At 39.2% G+C, this 18,639-nt stretch overlaps 2 protein-coding genes across 2 annotated transcripts in view; both read left to right on the top strand.

Moving 5' to 3' along the window:
- Positions 1-976: 976 nt before the first annotated feature.
- LOC139718541 (protein FAM47E-like) lies at positions 977-9,119 on the top strand. Its single transcript, XM_071630012.1, has 8 exons — positions 977-1,131; positions 2,288-2,444; positions 2,928-3,149; positions 5,019-5,173; positions 6,205-6,574; positions 6,982-7,077; positions 8,091-8,237; positions 8,901-9,119. Exons 1-8 carry the CDS (start codon positions 1,061-1,063, stop codon positions 9,030-9,032), a joined length of 1,350 nt encoding a protein of 449 aa, XP_071486113.1. The 5' UTR covers positions 977-1,060; the 3' UTR covers positions 9,033-9,119.
- Positions 9,120-11,694: 2,575 nt separating this feature from the next.
- The window catches only part of LOC139718540 (translation factor Guf1, mitochondrial-like), an 18,581-nt gene continuing 11,636 nt past the window's right edge, over positions 11,695-18,639 (top strand). Inside the window, exons 1-6 of the mRNA XM_071630010.1 lie at positions 11,695-11,798; positions 15,075-15,192; positions 16,096-16,244; positions 16,806-16,964; positions 17,400-17,548; positions 18,075-18,278. Of these exons, the coding sequence (XP_071486111.1) occupies positions 15,093-15,192; positions 16,096-16,244; positions 16,806-16,964; positions 17,400-17,548; positions 18,075-18,278 (761 nt within the window). The 5' untranslated portion in view covers positions 11,695-11,798; positions 15,075-15,092. The remainder of the gene's footprint in view (positions 11,799-15,074; positions 15,193-16,095; positions 16,245-16,805; positions 16,965-17,399; positions 17,549-18,074; positions 18,279-18,639) is intronic.

Here is an 18,639-nt window from a genome sequence, read left to right as displayed (position 1 = left end):
TAAAGAGAGAGAGAAAAAAAAAAGAGGAAGAAGTCTGGAAGCCCACTGAAATAACTGATATATTAGCAGATAAATGCACCTAAATAGTAAATAGACGCGAACAAACATGAAACGAGACTATCATAGACAACACCAAAACTACTGAAGGAAAGGATGTAAGAGACAAAACAGAATGGACAAGAGTTGTAGGCCCTATATCAACAATATGTTGTTGTTGTTGTTGTACTAGTATATCAACGATATGAAAGGACAGTGAATCGCATAGATAGATAGTCTATGCTTATTCTATGAAATTTATGCAACGCAAGGAATCAAATCAACGGTTGTGGTTATATATATATCGAAGCTATTACTGCAGGTTTCTCGGCGTCAGACTATGAATTGCTCATGATGACAAATAGGCCTAGGTAGTAATACAAGGACGTGTACTTGTAAATTATCAGCGTGATTAAGTGTCCAAAGCACAGATCATACTAATATACCACTCGATTTCTACCACTAGGTTTCTATCCAGGGAAAGAGCATACAATAGCAGCATTCATAAAGCAATTGCACTTGTTTCAAGCAATCGAACAAATGAACGAAAAATTATTCACAACCGGTTTAGTTATACGGGCCTGCAGCTTGCACAAATGCACAATCCCATGCACCTGTCGTTTATTTCCGATTCATGGCCATTGTTATGCTTATACAGCTCCATGGCAACCATCGCAGGCTGCGGCGCATTAATACGTGGTTCGGTATCAGTTTTTACTGAATTTACAGATCAGAGAAAAAATATGCCACTAAAGTAGGATAAATATCTCTCTTGAGTAAATTTCGGCTATAGGAAATCAATCAAGTTCACATTTTTGCATAAAATCGAGAAATTACTGTTAAAAATAGGAGAACTACATTTGCTTTCAAATGGTGAGTGAACCGTATCACAGATGTTATGCGGATAAACATCGCTCGTATTGAAACGTGAGTCTTCCCAGGCAGCGCTGCAGCTAGAAACAGAGTTGAATTCGATGCAAAGTAATGTGATTTAAGTCATTTTGCCCACAGTTTAATTACATAAATGGCGGAAAGAAAGTATGACTTACTCCTTGTCAAGACGTTGACGGACAAAAAGATCCAGAATCAAGAATGGTAAGCATTTCCCTCTACGTCGTCCAGAAAACTTGCAATGTGATAGTCAGTCCCACAGGTTGAATTTCATGTTAGTCATAACAGTACACCGTTGAGTGTTGTCTGTAGAACTGGAAAAGTGGTAGCTCTAGAACCTACTACAAAGATAATTTGTCTAGACCCTAGAGAGGCTATTCGCAGTAGTACTATAGAAGAAGAAGTAGTTGTAGTAGTAGTACTAGCCGTTGTCTAGGTAGTACCTAGCAATAGTAGATCTATAGATCTAGTAGAGGGTCTAGAATATGTTAGAAGTTGATTCTTGTTGAGTTGTAAACTTGTAATTAATTGGCTTGTATTGTTGTCTGGAACACTTCACAATTAAGTTTACTAAATTAGTTATTGAAACAAATTTAAATTACACCTACCTAGATCTAAAACTAAGTGTATGTGTAGATGGTATGGTATTGATCATGATAGAACTTTCCAGTTATGAACCTTTTTCTTTGTGATTGTGTTAATATGGTGTGAATGATGATGGAAAGACTTCCGTATGTTCCCTCCCACTGTAATTTTGCCATACCACTGACACTGTACACTACACTACCCTGCCTGGCAAGGCTTCCCTAATGTCAGCTAACACTGCCTGGATACACGCTGTCCCCACTGCTTGCCAAATGTACTGTATATGCAATGCATGCGTGCGCGTGCATGAGTGCATAAGCTAACAAGGGTAGGGTAGGGTAGAGTGGCATGGCAAATTTAGTGGGGTGGGTAGGGACATACTTTGGACTTTCCGTGATGTTGTGCATGGACATGTATGTATAACCATGGCTATGTGTTCACTATGTACTGGGGCCCGTTGCATAAAAGTTACTATTATTGTAACTTTGCCATCCAATGGTAACTTCCATGGAATTCTTGATTTTGATTGGCTTTTGAGTATTGTTACCATGGTAGTTACCATTGGATGGCAAAGTTACCACAATAGTAACTTTTATGCAACGGGGCCCTGGTTCAGGAGTGTGAAATAAAATAACTGAAGTGAGATGTGTACCCTGCCTGTTCTGTTATGTTGAGGCAACAATGTAACAGTTTACCTAATTACTATAAATGTATGTAGCATAGTACCTCTCATATTCTTTGTGACATGTAAATTTTATATTTTGTTTACCAACAGGTTCAAAGAAAGATTACGCACAAAATTCCTGAAGAGCAAGAAGCCTGGAGATGTCTCCAAAACACTACAGAGTGGACAGTGGACCTACGTCCAGGATGGTTTGGATGATTTTCGAGATGGATTACCCCCCAGGGTGGATGGAGAAATGGTTTACAAGGTAATGCTGCTTCTCTGTACTTCCTTCTTGCAAATAAAGATTCTGAATATTATGTGAAAGGTATTTTTTTTTCACACTTTACCAATTTGGTCCACAAGATACAGATTCACTCTGATATTTGTATTAAACATGACAATGTCTAAATATATAGTGAAGGCGTACCAAGTAGCTAATACATGACCACAAAATCAGGAGGTTGGCAATGATGACAGATAAGGAATGCTATCAAGGATTTGATTTTAAAAAAGATAGATTATCTTTCTTCTACATCTTCATTTTTGTATCAATTTTAGACAGTTGCAATACATTTAGTAATGCAAGTGTGCAGCAAACTTTTCACAACATGCAACAAATGTATAACATTCTGTAATTCTATAATTTGAATAAACCAGTTTTCCTGTGTATTAGGTAATCGTTTGGTAATCTTGACTTTGCTCATGAATGTCTCCATAAGTGTACAACATCAACCTTTCTTTCGTGCAGGGCACAAAAACTGTGGAGCCAAACATCCATGGTGACAGCGACCTCAAGTTTGCTGAGAAACGCTCCCTCAATGCAGGTCGCTTCACCAAGGAGGAGCTTGCCTTCTCCAATGTGACGCCCTTGCAGCAGCAGAGGCGGGACCATATTGACGAGATGGAGTTCGGATTGCTGCAACATCCTCTGGCTCTCTACCCTCACTTGGAGGAGAGCATGCCTCCTGATGTAAGTGTGTAATTGGGTATCCCAGAAGTGTCAATGATATTAATTTCTTTAATTGCATTTCACTCTGTCAGAAGTGTGCATATTTCTCCATCATTAAAATCACCAAAATATAGCTACCAAATATTACAGTCCTTCATCTACTTGTGGATTTGTTTTAGTAGGTGAAATATTTCCTTAATGGAGAGAAAATAGATGTTCCATGTTTATGTTTATGTGATGTTGGTACTAATATTCCTGTATCAGATTGTTTTCCAAAATGTACGAATTAGGAAAGAGAAGAATGATTTTTGTCAAGAAAGCATGAAATATCTTCTTGATATACAAATGTGGCTTTCAAACAGTGATTTTTTTAATAACTATCACATGTTGGAGACAAAAACGTGAAAATTCATCAGAAATACAAGGTGTTGTTACAATTATTGTTCACTTTTGTTGTCCCCGCCGAACGAGTTCGAGCAGGGGACTATGAAACGGGCTCCGTACGTGTGTGTGTCCGTGTGTCCGTCTGTCCGTCTGTCTGTGCTAACGAGAGTATGCTTGTGTGGCTAGGAGAACAATAGTGCACAATAGATGGCCTTTATTCCGTCAGGCTTGTGTGGCTAAAATTTTTGCTTGTGTGTCTATTTTAACAAAAGGGAGAACAAAGGGGTAGACACACAAGTATATCACTGTAAGGTCGTGTGTCCGTCTGTCCGTCCGTCCGTCCGTCTGTGCGTCCGTGTGTGATCAAAATTTTCAATTTGCTACTTCTCTGTCATTTATGAGCCAATTTTGATTCTGTTTGCTTTATATGATAGCACTACATGGGAGCTTTGAAACTTCTACACAGAATTTCAGTTGTGACCTTTGACCTTGACCTTTGACCTATATTGTACATTTTGCTTCAAAATGCTACTCCTTCGCCATTTTTAACCCGATTTCGATTCCGTTTGCTTTATGTGATGGCACTAGGTGAGGGCTTCAAAATTTGTACACAGAATTTTGACCTTTGACTTCTTTGACCTTTGACCTTGATTTTTTTACCTATATTGTACATTTTGCTACAAAATGCTACTCCTTTGCCATTTCTAACCCGATTTCGATTCCATTTGCTTTATGTGATGGCACTAGGTGAGGGCTTCAAAACTTCTACACAGAATTTTGACCTCTGACTTCTTTGACCTTTGACCTTGATTTTTGACCTATATTGTACATTTTGCTACAAAATGCTACTCCTTCGCCATTTCTAACCCGATTTCGATTCCGTTTGCTTTATGTGATGGCACTAGGTGAGGGCTTCAAAACTTCTACACAGAATTTTGACCTTTGACTTCTTTGACCTTTGACCTTGATTTTTGACCTGTATTGTACATTTTGCTATAAGATGCTACTCCTTCGCCATTTCTAACCTGATTTCACTTCCGTTTGCTTTAAGTGATGGCACTAGGTGAGGGCTTCAAAACTTCTACACAGAATTTTGACCTTTGACTTCTTTGACCTCTGACCTTGATTTTTGACCTATATTGTACATTGGCTACAAAATGCTACTCCTTCGCCATTTCTAACCCGATTTTGATTCTGTTTGCTTTATGTGATGGCACTAGGTGAGGGCTTCAAAACTTCTACACAGAATTTTGACCTTTGACTTCTTTGACCTTTGACCTTGATTTTTGACCTATATTGTACATTTTGCTACTAAATGCTACTTCCGGCGGGGACATATATTACGTACCGCGTAATTTCTACTTTTCCTTGTTGACATTGCCAGCATGACTTTTCCTGTTTTGTTAGGATGTTGATTAGTAATCAGATTATGCATTGATGATTATGGTTCCTTGATCAGAAATCCATCAAAAATGTTGCATCTCTTGTTTTCTCTGAAATTTGAAGGTGTTTGAAGATGTGGTTGACATCCTTGATCCGGAGATGAACCTCGGCAGCGACATAGATGAGGAAGATGAATACAGGGAAGATCTGAGTGAAACATACAGGGGGTCAGACCAGAAGGGTGATGAAGACGGATCATCCACAAAGTCATCTTTGAAGTATGAAATTTTCACAGTAATCTTCTGATCATAATACATCATATCATAATTCTGTCTTATAGAATATCAACTTGTCATGACTAAGAATTTTGTGGATTTTTTTTTTCAATGCAAGTAAGTGTCATTTGGTGCAAAATGCCAGTGTCAACGTTGATAGTAGCCAACTGCCGGTTTGAAAGATACCAAAATCTCATGATTTTTGTGCATTTGCTCTTTTGTTTGTTTGTTGGAGTGTTTATAACCGTGTGTGTACATTCTGACTCTCTACAGTAGCCTGTATTACTGTTTATATCATTTTATTTAAACCTCACAAGATGGTTTATGATTGAATTCAAGTACCATCCTGTACTGCAGATCTTTCTCTGTGTATCTCTGCAGGTCTGTATTAAGCAGTCATTCTTTTGCTTATTACCTCCGCCAAGGGAGGAGGTTATGTTTTTGTTACCGTTGGTTTGTTTGTTTGTTACTTAGTTAGTTAGTTTGTCCTTGTGCAAAATAACTCAAAAAGCAGTGAACGGATTTGGATGAAACTTGCAGGAAAGGTTTAGAATGATACAAGTAACAGATGATTAAATTTTGGTAGTGATCTGAGAATTTTTTGGGAATTTATGAAGGATTTTGATATTTTGGCAGGTAGGGTCAATGAACTTGGGAGTTCAGGCTGCGCATATTTGAGGTTTGCATGCGGGCACTAAAGTGCGTGCTCTAGTTTCTGCTAGGGCGGGGCGCGCCGTGCAGCTGAGGGTTTATGACGTAACAAAGGCTTCTATATTGGGAAATCGGGCGACTTTCAGCACACAATGCTATAAGTACGTAAGGGCGGAAATCACAAATCTCTATGGAAGATCAAGATCAGTGGTGGAAATGAGCTGGATGCTTGGCGGAGGTCTGCGCTCTCAGAGTGTTTCTCTAGTAGTGGAATTGCATACAGTAGAATATCTACCATGACCCTTTGCAGATTCAGATACATTGCCACATTAATTTTTACCCCACCAATAATGCTGATCCATCTGCCTCTCTTATCCTACCAGTTCGTCTCAAAGTCAAAAGGTGCGGAATCCGTACCGATGGCTGCCCCGTAAGGAGGAGCAGCAGAAGGAAGACCGCAGGGCCCGGCAGCGGCGCAGCGAGTCACCCTCACAAGACGAGCATATCAAGAGCATCACAAAGGAATTTTGTGACTGGGTGTCTGGGCTTGGAGGCGACAGCAACAACGTGGAAGAGTCGACCATCCACAGCCTCTTCGCCAGTGGGTACGAGACGAAGCCCGCCCTCTCGGTACCCATTCATGTCGTGGAACTGACCAATGTGCCCGCAGAACTGCGCATGTCGGCTACAGTTTCTCAAGATGAGGCACCCACGCAGACGCTGGAGCAGGTGGAAAAGAAGCAGAAGGAATTGGTAAGGGTTGTCTCACCCTCAGCCCTCAGCCAAGTGGGCTTTCTCCCCTATTGCATCACAACACATACTTGCTTGCACGGAATCATATGAGGTCAAGTCGTCTAGCCATAAGAAAAGAAATTTTATAAGATTAGAGAAATACTGATGGTGTGGTGCATTTTAAGAAAGACAATAATCATAGTATCTTTGAGCAGTTGTGCATCACCATCAGTCATACATATTCTTAAGGCGGAAGAAGGAATACTGGTAAATATAGATATTTATCTGCGTACATGTTTTCCAACCTTATGTGGTTAGTCTGCTGTGAAACTGTTCAGTAAAAGCAGTTTTTCATTGTTACTTGTTTGTTTAAAGTAACTATCGTTTTTCATGCAGCAAATTATTTCTACTTTTGTATCACTCAACAGTACGGGTCTTCCAATTACACGCCAAGCTGGGTGAAGATGAACTATGGTGCCTGGTATCTCAGCCCAAAGTCCTGGGCCAGGAGACCAGCATCTGAGGTGAGTTGAAGCAGCATACAGAATGTGATATTTCATTGGCAAACACCCTTGTGTGTGGCCCAAGTGAGCTGGAACACCAGAATCTGTTTTACATGGCTAATGCCCATTTTATCTCAGAGTCCACAGTGGTGTGGGCCTGCGAACGTTACAGGGATTTCCACATTGAATTCAAAAGTTATATCACTACAGACACACACTGACGTTCAAACTGATTACCTTCTCGACTGTGTCGAGGTCGTATTTGCTAACTCTGTATACAGTGCACTCCCGTTACAACGAAATGCTCGGAACCGGCAGTTTTCATTCGTTATAACGAAATTTCGTTATAACGGAACAAATACAATATATAACGAAAACAAGGAACCACGTATATATATCATATTACCGTATGTTTGCTGAATACTCATCATACACTGGAAAGCTATGTGAAATGTGATGGGATAACTGTATTACAATAATAAACGCAAGTTCCCCTCAGAAACTGTGCGTGACACAAGGAGTGAACACACAGTGGTGTGAAGCGTTCACACATGCAGAGATGCTATAAATGCTTGTTCCGCTACGTATTTTTGAAAGCAATTCGCATTTCGTTATAACGGAGCACATTTCTTTTGTTTTTCTATGTCTGTGGCGCTCGGAAAAGACTTCGTTATAATGGAAATTTCGCTATAACCGTGTTCGTTATAAGCGAATTTTGTACCATAGACTTTAATGGTGATAATTTTGGGACCAGAAGATTTACTTCATTATAACAAAATTTCGTTATAACCATGTTCGTTGTAATGGGAGTGCACTGTACTGGAATAAATTTCCCATTCTATGTTGTTCCTGAAATCATATGATGTTTAAGTGTACCACTGTATACTTGAAGAGCGTTTGAATAGTAATACAGCACGATCCAGTTTTCTGTATCACATTACTTGTTTATGTGACAGATTTAGACTAATTTTGCATTAAGAGCTGTTTGTAACAGAGGCTTACAGTATCTTGCATGATTTCAATGTTTGATGTAGCCTCTTGAAGACCCCAAGTCCCTGAAGGACAAAGAGATGTCAGATTCAAAGAAGAAAAGTTTGGCGATGGATGAGCAGCTGGCACCCCTCCATGGGGCTCACTCTTTCAAGGAGTTCATGGAGAAGAAGGCAACACGTATGCCTGAAGTGAGTACATCACACCCTCTTTTGAACTTTGAATGGTTGCCTTTTGCCTACATTTTTTTTTCTGATGTCAACTTGTAACTCTGCCTATTCTGCATTAGTCATTCAAATTTTCATATACCAGAAGATGTTCTGCTAAACACTGCCATTTATCAAAAAGCTCTTTAACGACATCATCAGTCATTCATGTATTTTCATAGGTATTTAGATGCTGAATGCTCACTTTCATATCAGGAAGGACTATCACAACTTCAAAATGAACTCTTGTGTTTGAAAGAAAGAGAGTGATTTTGGGTGCTGTACAAAATATTGTGCAAAAACCATTAGCTCTTCTTCTGTTATATCTATTTTTACTTCCTGTCATGATTGTTGAAGATAATAAGTTGTGTTTTTTCTTCTTCGTGTTTTTTGGTTTTTTTTTTGTTTTTTTTGTATTGAAAAGGATATGTGTGTTGGGCAAAATGAAGAAGATATGTAAATGTATTAAGACGTCCTTCCATAGATATTAATACACTTAATAACAGGATGTGCAATCATGTCTAGTGTGCATTGATTGAAAAAAAAAGTGAAGGAAGATATCGACAATCGGGAAAGCCTACATTCTGTGGGTAAAATACATGACTGGATACATGTTCTTATGATTTCTTCATCCATCCTTATTCACAGTTCCTAGAGAGAGTGGCAGAGTTCCAAGCTCAGGCAGAGGCTGAAGCAGCAGCAGCCAAACAGCTGGAGAAGGGAAACAAAGTCAGCAGCGCGGGGACGAGTAGCGTCAGAACCAGTCTAGCAGCCAAATAGTCGCCCAGTCCCCCTCACACACACACACACACACCTTCAACCAGCAACTCAAATACTATGACTGTTTGCAGTCATGTTCATCAGCAATGTACATATTTATCTCACCCTGTGAGACAGAGGCTGCCCCAACTTATGACACAAAATCAGTATTTTTTTTTTGTCCATACACATTCAAAAAGGATGTATTGTCTCAAATCATGAATTGTTTCATTCCATCCTATTTTCATTCCTGTGAACACGAAAATACATGTATTTGGTCACAGATTTTATTGCAGAGACTGAAACGTAGGTGAGATTAAAATTCTGATGTCCACAACACCTGCTTATCACCTAGATTAGTTAAACATTATCTCAAATGAAGTGAATGACAATGAAGAGATGGGGCATATTGTAATGGCATTGCCCTTTGCTATAGACATGATGAAATGTGAATACAGCTGTGACATGGTAGCTGATGTATGGATGTCTTGTGAATAATGAATTTTGAACTACCGCTGACTTCACAGAAATTACTCTGCTGCAGATATGACTGATTTCCCAAGTGTCTTCACCCTTCCTGAAACAGAAGTTTCTTCAGCTGCCAGGGCATTTTGTACAGCATAAACATATACAGATTTATCTTTGTTGAATTATCAAGCACAAACGAGTGTTTTTATGTGTCAGATTGTTATGTGTAACATAGAAAAAGTGAAGTGCAATATATATTTTTGTATAACAGTAGTTGATCTCTTTGTATTACAAGTTTACCATTTCTGTCAAGTATGTGTCACTTTATCATCTAGTACACCATATTTGTATCTTAACTGGTAATGAATTGGGGGTTAAACACAGAGCCAATTGTCACAATCTCCCACAGTAGTGCATCTTTGTGATTTAGATGCGAGGTCAAGCTTAATATGCTTGCACAAAAATCACCTTGACAAATACCTATCATAGAGATAGTTGTGAGTACTGACAAACCAAAAATGATTGAATGCCGTCCATGCTATTACCCAAACTTGCTTTGAGTTGTGTGCAGAGTCAGGATTGGTGTTGTTCTTTTTCTAATCCTTTAGCTCAGAATACAGAAGTATTGCTTGCAGAATCTAAAGTCAAATGATATGTATGTTTATGCACTACATCCCCCACTCCATATCCAAGTGTTTGCAATTTGGTTCTTGATGTGGGACGAGTGTATTTGTACTTACTATTCAGTTGCTTCAGCTAATCCAAACAAGCTGCTTTGTATATGTGTAATGATAATTTGTACGTGTGCAAAATGATATGTCACTATGTTGGTCTCAAATTCACACACACACATACACACTCTCTTTCTCTCTTCACCTATATCTGTATTACTATATCTCTGTCTATCCATCTTCTATCATTTATCTTTCTATCTATCCATCTAAGTAGCTGTCTGTCTGTCTGCCCATTTCATTGCAGATATTGTGACACATATGTTTATGTGTCATATCTTCACTTGTATTTGTCAATAAAAACCTGTGAATATTTGCCCAAAATTCAACTTGTGTCTTGATGTTTGTTGCTTTGTGTACACTTTGCATCTGTCCAGCCTAGACCAATCTAGTAGTGGTCAAAATCTTGAAGTGAATTATTGGAAGTGTAATGAGATTTGATTAAATGTTCGTAGACAAAAACAAACAGACCAACAAATAATAACAATGTGAATGAAAATTAAGGTATGGTTGTCCATGCTACATAATGTCCCTCGTAACGTTCCTTTGTGAACATTCTGGAAAGGGCCACCAATGACAAAGAATATGTAGTACAGTGTACTAAATATCGTTTGTATTAATGTAATTTATAGTGTATTTTCAGTGTGCATGTTCAAATGTGCTTTACAGTGAATGTAAATGAAATTACAATGAAATGTATATAACGAGACAGAAGAATAAGAGAAAATTTTGTACGGTAAAATACATGTTGACTAAAATGGCTATGAGTAGGAAAACTACAATAATGTTAGAATATCACAAAAGTAAGGTGAGAGATATGATCACAACCCCCCCGCCCACCCCCCATATATACACAAACACACGTGTATTGATTACATACATGATTTATAGTACCAACAATTAAGTATTTGTCAATAATTCAACATTATGTGGATTGTTTGCAAGTTGAAATATTCATTGTTTACATGCTCAGCTGCACCTTGAAGGAGTAGTCACTGCAGTAAACAGGTTAGAGTTTATAGCATTCAGCCGATCCAAACATAGTCAAAACCCGCCTTATAAATAATATGCATCACTAATCATGGCTTCAAGTACGGAGTATGTAATTTCAAAATGAGTGTGTACAAGTGGAGTACGATCGAGTCACGATCGGAAATCGATCGTGATATGTGACTGCAACACTGTCGTGTACCGAAACGAGTTCGAGTCATTCATAACTGTGTAGAATAGCATGCCAGCGAAAAAGGCGCAGGTGCAGGTAGGTGCGCGTGCGTTCAACAGAGCGTGTGGTGTTTGGTGGGTACGATCTCCAGCTGTGTCAAATAACGGGAATGTGCGAGGCTTGCTATCGTTAAATATGTAGTATACCAGCATTTAATTAACGAGAAAACAGACTATGGCTCTTTATTTAAATCTCAGCAGAAGTTATACATGTCTATGCACCCATGGAACATCAAGAAATATCAGGAGTAGCAAGTTAAATTTCCGCCAGTGCCTGAAGCGGGGACTCAAAGATTCTTCACCCGGAGCTGCTGGCGGCTCCGCCGACGCTGACCGACCGGACAATGCTGCTGCCCAACACCCGCAGGTAAAACCTGTACCAAACTGTGGCTGTACCTTCTTAAACATGTATCCCAGTTCAGCTGTAATCTCATGCGGAGGAGATTCCATATGTGTATATCACAAAATGTGTTGGCTGTGTAAATGTCAAGTTTGAATATGGTTAAAGGAGTCAAGACACTCAATGTCGCCGATCATGAGAAGTGAACAGTATGCAGTAAAACAGTTCAGTACAAGTGAAGCCAATAACAATATATGGGACCACGGAGGTGATACCTCTTTGATTATACTAGTAACTTACTGATGCCAATGTGGCTATTTCTACTAAACAATAAAATCTGAGGTGATGCGAGGCAATGCGAGGTAGGCTAATGCAGGTGACACCTCAATTTTTTTTACTCTCCTCAGTAGATGTAGGTACATTGTAGTGATGCATGGGAAACACTGGGCCAGGTATTATCCGCTGCGCGCTGTCCACCTTTTTCTGTTGTTGACACAACATAATGTGAGGGACGATCGATTTCCAGTCGAAACAGAATGAAATTTGCAGTGTGCCAGATGTTGTGAATTCTTACCGGGCCAAGAGATTCCCCACATTCAGCTTATCTTGGCATTCATTACAATACATGGTATCCATATGGCTTGACCGAAAGATCGGTCTGTATCTGTCCGTCGGGGAATGTTCCGCGGAGACTGCGTCTGGCTTCACGGATCCCCTCCGTATACAGACCGAAGTCAATGATTGCGGCTCCTGTGTGGAGCAGTGGCGCACAGATCAAACGTTACGATAAACCAAATTTCAGACGGCTTTTTTACATTCAAACAAGTTTGACATGACATGACACATTATGCAGCAATATTTGGGATAAATTTCTCAATTGTGCAATCGAAATACTCACAAATACTCGGTTATAACGCAGAAATTTTATCGGTATGGCAACATCGCCGTTCGCAAGCTGTAAGTCGCCATTTTGAATCTGTAAGCCAATCACATGCGAGGTACATGTTTTAGTAAAACAAACACAATAGGCGTGTCTTCATCAGCCCGAAGTTTCAAAATAGCGCGCTATCTTGCGGTTACCAAACTAGTCCGATGTCAAAATAGCGCGCTATCTGTGTAGTGAAGACGCAAATAGCGCGCTATTTGATCGGGAAAATTTCCCCCAAAATCTTGGTCTAGTTCGTCAACTAGAGCGCTAATTCGTGAAATAGCGCGCTATCTTGGGTGCGTCTCCATCAGCCCGAAATTTTCTTGATCCCTCCACGCTTCTGGTTAGCCAGCTGGCAATGGAAAGCGCATGTACAAGCAGCTGGTGATTGTGTATAGTACATTACACGCACGGTGTATTCAAGGATCACATGTGTGTACTATATAGGCCTACTGTTGTTGTCATCTTTAAAACCAGGGAGGTGATTTCTCTCACCTCCCTATTAAAACTCAGTGCAGTGAATGCTAACTGTTTTTTTTTTTTTTGTAAACTTCTTCTTCTGGTCCACTCTACCTTCGCTGAAGATTCTTGCAGATTGTGTGCATTTTGGATTTGTTTAAACATTGCAATTCGTTAATTTCGTATAAGATGCCTCACTGGACAGACGAAAGAGTAGCGTTATTTATATCCCTTTGGAGAGAATTTGCTGTACTGCTCACCTCCCTGGTTGTAGAATCGTACATACGGTGATATAGGAGATTTTGAGCGGGGAAATCCACTTTCGAACCGCGAGCCAGGCAGAGTAATATTGCAAAGTGCGCATGCGTCAATTTTCGGACTAATTTCCCGAAGCAGGCTGTTCGAGCTGATGAAGACGCACATTCGCTGTATCGCGCTATTTTCTAAGACCGCAAAATGTCCCGCTAGTTTGAACTTCGGGCTGATGAAGACTCGCCTATAGAAACTACCTCGCATGTGATTGGCTAATAGATTCATAGTGTATGTTTCTGGAGTTTGAACGTGACGACGCGACAGGCTGTGTTTTACGTTGAAAATTCTACTAAAATGTTGGATTATTCATTAATCTGGTGAGTGTAATGTATTCTTAAAAAGCAAATTTTACTACACAAGCTTAAATTTGCCGACCTAGGGCCGTGAATTAGACGCAATCGAGAAGGGTGAGGTACCTCACCCAATTTTCCTTAGAGACAGTGGTTACGAACATCCACACAGCAATGGGTACTGCAACCTTCCGTCTGTCTACGGAGGACAGCGTTAATGGCAAAATATAAAAAGAGTCTTCCGGACAGACGGATCTTTCTGTCTACCATATGGCATGGAATTATGACCTTTATAATACATGACTTCCTGGTTAACCCGTTGAGGACAATTTGATTTTGCTACAACATGCATTTCCCATAGACGCTTGCCTGAGTATACTCGGGACTCGTCCTCAACGGGTTAAGCTGCCTTTTTTTGTGCAAGTTCCCTACCCTGCATTCTTGCATATTTTATTCTGCAACAGAAACTGTTCGGGTACTAGTATAGTAGTACTTAGCAGATGCAGGTGACAAATGTTTGTGGTGGTGTGAGGCAATATGATGCATCTACTAGAAACACTCTGATTTTTTTACAAATGAATCTGTAATTACAGGATATCCCAACAAATTACACTCCTTGTTCATTGCCTGACAGGATTGTATGGGTCTGTTCATTTCGTGTGCTCCCTCAATGGGATAGGCATACCATACGAGCATCCAGGTATATGTTTGGGTATAGTATTCAGCAATTAGTCATGATGGAAGGTTACCAGGCCCAGTGAACAGACCTGTGAAAATTAAGAGTAATTTAGAGCATAGTTTACACTTCCGATACCAGTACCCCACATGTCAGAGTTTAGTGACTGTTTGAGTGGTAGCAAACATATGTAGCCCCAGGGAGTGAGTAATACACGTGCAATACAATTGTGTATACTAAGTCTTTCAAGTAGTTCTCCACATGTAATGAAGTGCAAGTTAACCATAAATGTATGCTTTAAATGATTTTCTGTCCCACAAAAGATCTGAGTGTTAACCCGTTGAGGACGAGTCCCAAGTATACTCGGGCAGGTGTCTATGAGAAATGTATGTTGTAGCAAAATCAGTCCGTCCTCAACGGGTTAAAATACAATATTCTGCATATGGGTTGTTCAAACAGATATGAAAAAGTTATCATGCATTCTTGAACAATTCCTGGCTGCATGTACAATACATGTATGTAAATGAACCTGCAGTGACTATGTTATGAGAAAAAAGTGGCTCATATTTATGGAAACAGCACTAGGAGATAACTGAAATTCATATAATGTCTCTGTCTGTAATTATGTTTCTCTGCAGGAAACAAGGAAACTTGATATGTCTTGTTTCCCGGTGTCAAACATCAGAAATTTCAGTATCATCGCTCATGTGGACCATGGCAAGAGTACCTTGGCTGACAGGTTGCTGGAGCTGACAGGTAAATTGCTTACGAATTATTTTCAATTGAGTCAACATAATTGCAACATTTGGTAAAAATCTATACCCCATGGCTGACTGCCTTGTAGTAGATCCTGGAAAATTTTGGGAGGATTTTGTAGGAGAATTGCTCTACAGTGAGACATATTGTAGTAGGTGCAGTTGTATTTATATTCAAACAAAAGAAGGCTGTAAAAGTAATGTAATGAAATGATAAGTGAAAATTATCTTGAAGCCATTGAAGGAGAAAAAGACAACATGGATTCATATGATATATTCATCAAATGCATTAGGCAGTCATAGTGTGCTTGAAAGAGTTCACAGTGAATTTTGTATTCTGCTTGCCCAAGTTAGTGGGTATTCACATTTACTCAGTAATGAAGCATTCAATTCAAACTTTGTACACATCATTATGTCTTGTAAAGAATGGCCGTACCACCCAAATTTTCTAGGTGTTTGAAAGAGGTGTCAGTAATGATAATGGTACCCCAGTTTATGTAATGTGTGGTCTACATGAAGAGGAGAGTGTGATAAATCTGCTTTTGCTTGTGAGAAGAACTGTCACATATTATTTTGAAGAATATAGAACTGGGGATGTTTTCTTCAGATTCTGAAGAAGTTCCATTTGATATTGGGATAACAAAAATACAGGACAGAGAATGACTTCAAACTTGCAATCTGTTATGAAGAAGAACCCTGAAAACTTTGAACAGAATGGCAGTGAAAACGGAGAAGATTTTCGGCCTTTTTCGAAGGGCACATTTTCCATTCTGGCTTCATGTTGCATAGAATGCTGTCATCCTGAGTTTGTTTCAAATTTTTAAGTCTCATTACAGATTTATCCATGGTTTGCATCTTAATTCATAGAGTGGATGAGATATCTGTGTCCTAATGTTACTCCTAGGCACCATTTCAAGAAACTCAGACAACAAGCAAGTTCTTGACAAGCTTCAGGTGGAGCGTGAGAGGGGAATCACTGTGAAGGCCCAAACTGCATCAATGATCTACCACTATCAGGGGAAAGACTACCTCCTCAACCTGATTGACACCCCAGTGAGTATATATGTTCATTGATATATTTGTTTGTGTATAATATATATCTTTTTGCTTGTTTTGGTTTTGTTTTGCATAGCCTGAAATGCTGCAATTACGATGGAATCAATAATACTGAGGCATGTGTAATAGCACATTTTACTGTACCTGTCACATGCTCATATTAACAAGAAATCATCATCCTTTCTCCCCATTTGGAATATATGGAATAGTATAGTTAAAATGTAAGATTAAATGTGCTTCTTAATTATTTGTTGAGGCACGTCCAGGCTGTGCTCTGCTTATGATGGCGGTCTCCTATATTTTGTATTTTCCTCTCACCTATGATTATGATGTGCAATATCACTACTCTCCTATTATGTTATCAGGAAGAGTATTGACTTTGGTTGACTTGTGTTATGGAATCAACAATTTCTATCATATTGATTTGTGCCTTTTGTATATATGTTTTGTATCTATTTTTTACTGTGCCTGGGAAAAAAAGCAAAACTAAAACCAAACTAGTCCAAACTATTATCGTTCCCATTCCAACTGTGCTCCTTTCTTTCCTGTCTGATATAGGGTCATGTGGATTTTAACTACGAAGTCTCTCGATCGTTGGCAGCTTGCCAAGGCGTGCTCCTATTGGTTGATGCAAACCAAGGGGTCCAAGCTCAGACCGTGGCAAACTTCTACCTTGCATTCGAAGCAAACCTGGAGATAATCCCTGTCTTAAACAAGGTGAGGTCAAGCTTCGTTGTCACGACTACAGAAGTGCATGGAGGTAAAATGGAAATGACGTGAATACTTCAATGAAATGTTCTTACTGTGCAATAGCAGCTTGAAGGATTTTGTTGTTGTTGTTGTTGAAAGCTTGCTAACCAATTCAATTTGCTCAATATTTACAACAATTCAACTACTGCACTCTCCATTACATAGTTGTGTTTGTTGTCATTTTTAAAAAATTATTTTATATTCTGCAAATATAGAGTTCTTAAGGTACATTCTTTCACCCAAATTATGAGGAGCTGATGATGTCATGTGATGGACAAGTAGTTAAGACAGTAAAATAATCATACCCATATACGGTACTTGTTTCACTCCAAATTTTTGTATCAATCAATGCACTGACAATGAAGAAATTGTGCAATGTCTGTCTTGATTTCCCCTCCGTAGATAGATCTGAAAATCGCTGACCCCGATAGAGTGGCTGGACAGCTGGACACCCTGTTCGACATCAAACGGGAGGAAATCCTGCCCATCTCGGCCAAACTTGGGACCGGCATTGACCGAGTCTTGCCTGCTGTTATAGAGAAAATCCCACCGTATGTATGTCATTCATTTTCATATCATCATTGTGAAGTTGTCTGTATTGTTTCAGTCATTTACTTATCCCCATAGCTGCCCTCCGTATTTTGATGAGATTAACATTTAATTCCACATTAAAAGTGAATGGAGAGAAATAGAGGGAATGATTTATAGAGAAAAACAAAAATAGCAGATATACCTCAGTCATTCTGTAAATTGTTCTTTGTGGTCTTTATGTAAAGGTTTGCACAGATGTATGATCGACAAGTGCAAACAAGCGTTTTTGCGACTGATCATCTACTGCTGTTTCTAATATCCTACATTCATAGTCTTTAAATACTAGGCAACATCTTTAATATTCCATTGTTTTGTCTTGTACTCTGTTGTCTTTTCATTGTTTTGTCATTCAAAGATTTAAATTTTTGTGTAAGAGAGTGAATAAGTTAAAAAAGAATACAAATTTCAGTTCAGCAGTGCAAAACTTTGTTTAAAATGTTGTAGGAATAAAGTTGATAAAATGAATGTGTCCTGAATTTCATACAGACCCCCGTCCAGCTCTGAGCGACCAATGAAGGGTCTGCTACTGGACTCCTGGTACAACCAGTATAGGGGGGCTTACATCAACATGGCCATCTTCGATGGCATTATCAGAAAGGGGGACAAGGTCACATCGGCGCACTCTGGAAAAACGTACGAGGTCCATGATCTTGGCGTAATGCACCCGGAACCAGTGTCTACTGAGGAGTTGTGAGTAGATGACCAATGAGCTGTAGTAGTATGTGATGGTTGATGAGGCTAATTACACAGATACATGGCTAAAAGTGATTTTATGTATAACATAACTGCATTGCAAAGACGTGGTTATCATATAAAGTTTTTTTTTACGAGTGTGTTATTTGCAAGGAAAGTGTTCAGTTCAAATGGGGGTGCATGTGACATCTTTTGATATATTCATTTGTGGTTTATGAAGTGTCAAACCTCATGTTATCCACATTTCAAGGGATTTGTGAACTGTTGTCATGATTATGATTGAAAAGAGCATACATTTTTTCCCTTCTTTTTATGGTTAGATACCATTTGCTACATAAAGACTCAACTAATTTTGCAG

Source organism: Diadema antillarum, unplaced genomic scaffold, assembly GCF_040938485.1.
Source record: "Diadema antillarum isolate AM-2024a unplaced genomic scaffold, OU_Dant_1.0 scf00000096, whole genome shotgun sequence".
NCBI lineage: Eukaryota > Metazoa > Echinodermata > Echinoidea > Diadematoida > Diadematidae > Diadema > Diadema antillarum.
This window is presented reverse-complemented; position numbering and strand designations above follow the sequence as displayed.

Coding starts and splice junctions, on each gene's coding strand:
- LOC139718541 (XM_071630012.1), top strand. CDS start 1,061: ATGGCGGAAAGAAAGTATGACTTACTCCTTGTCAAGACGTTGACGGAC. Junction 3,150..5,018: donor AGGAGAGCATGCCTCCTGAT/GTAAGTGTGTAA, acceptor TGAAATTTGAAG/GTGTTTGAAGATGTGGTTGA. Junction 7,078..8,090: donor CCAGGAGACCAGCATCTGAG/GTGAGTTGAAGC, acceptor TGTTTGATGTAG/CCTCTTGAAGACCCCAAGTC.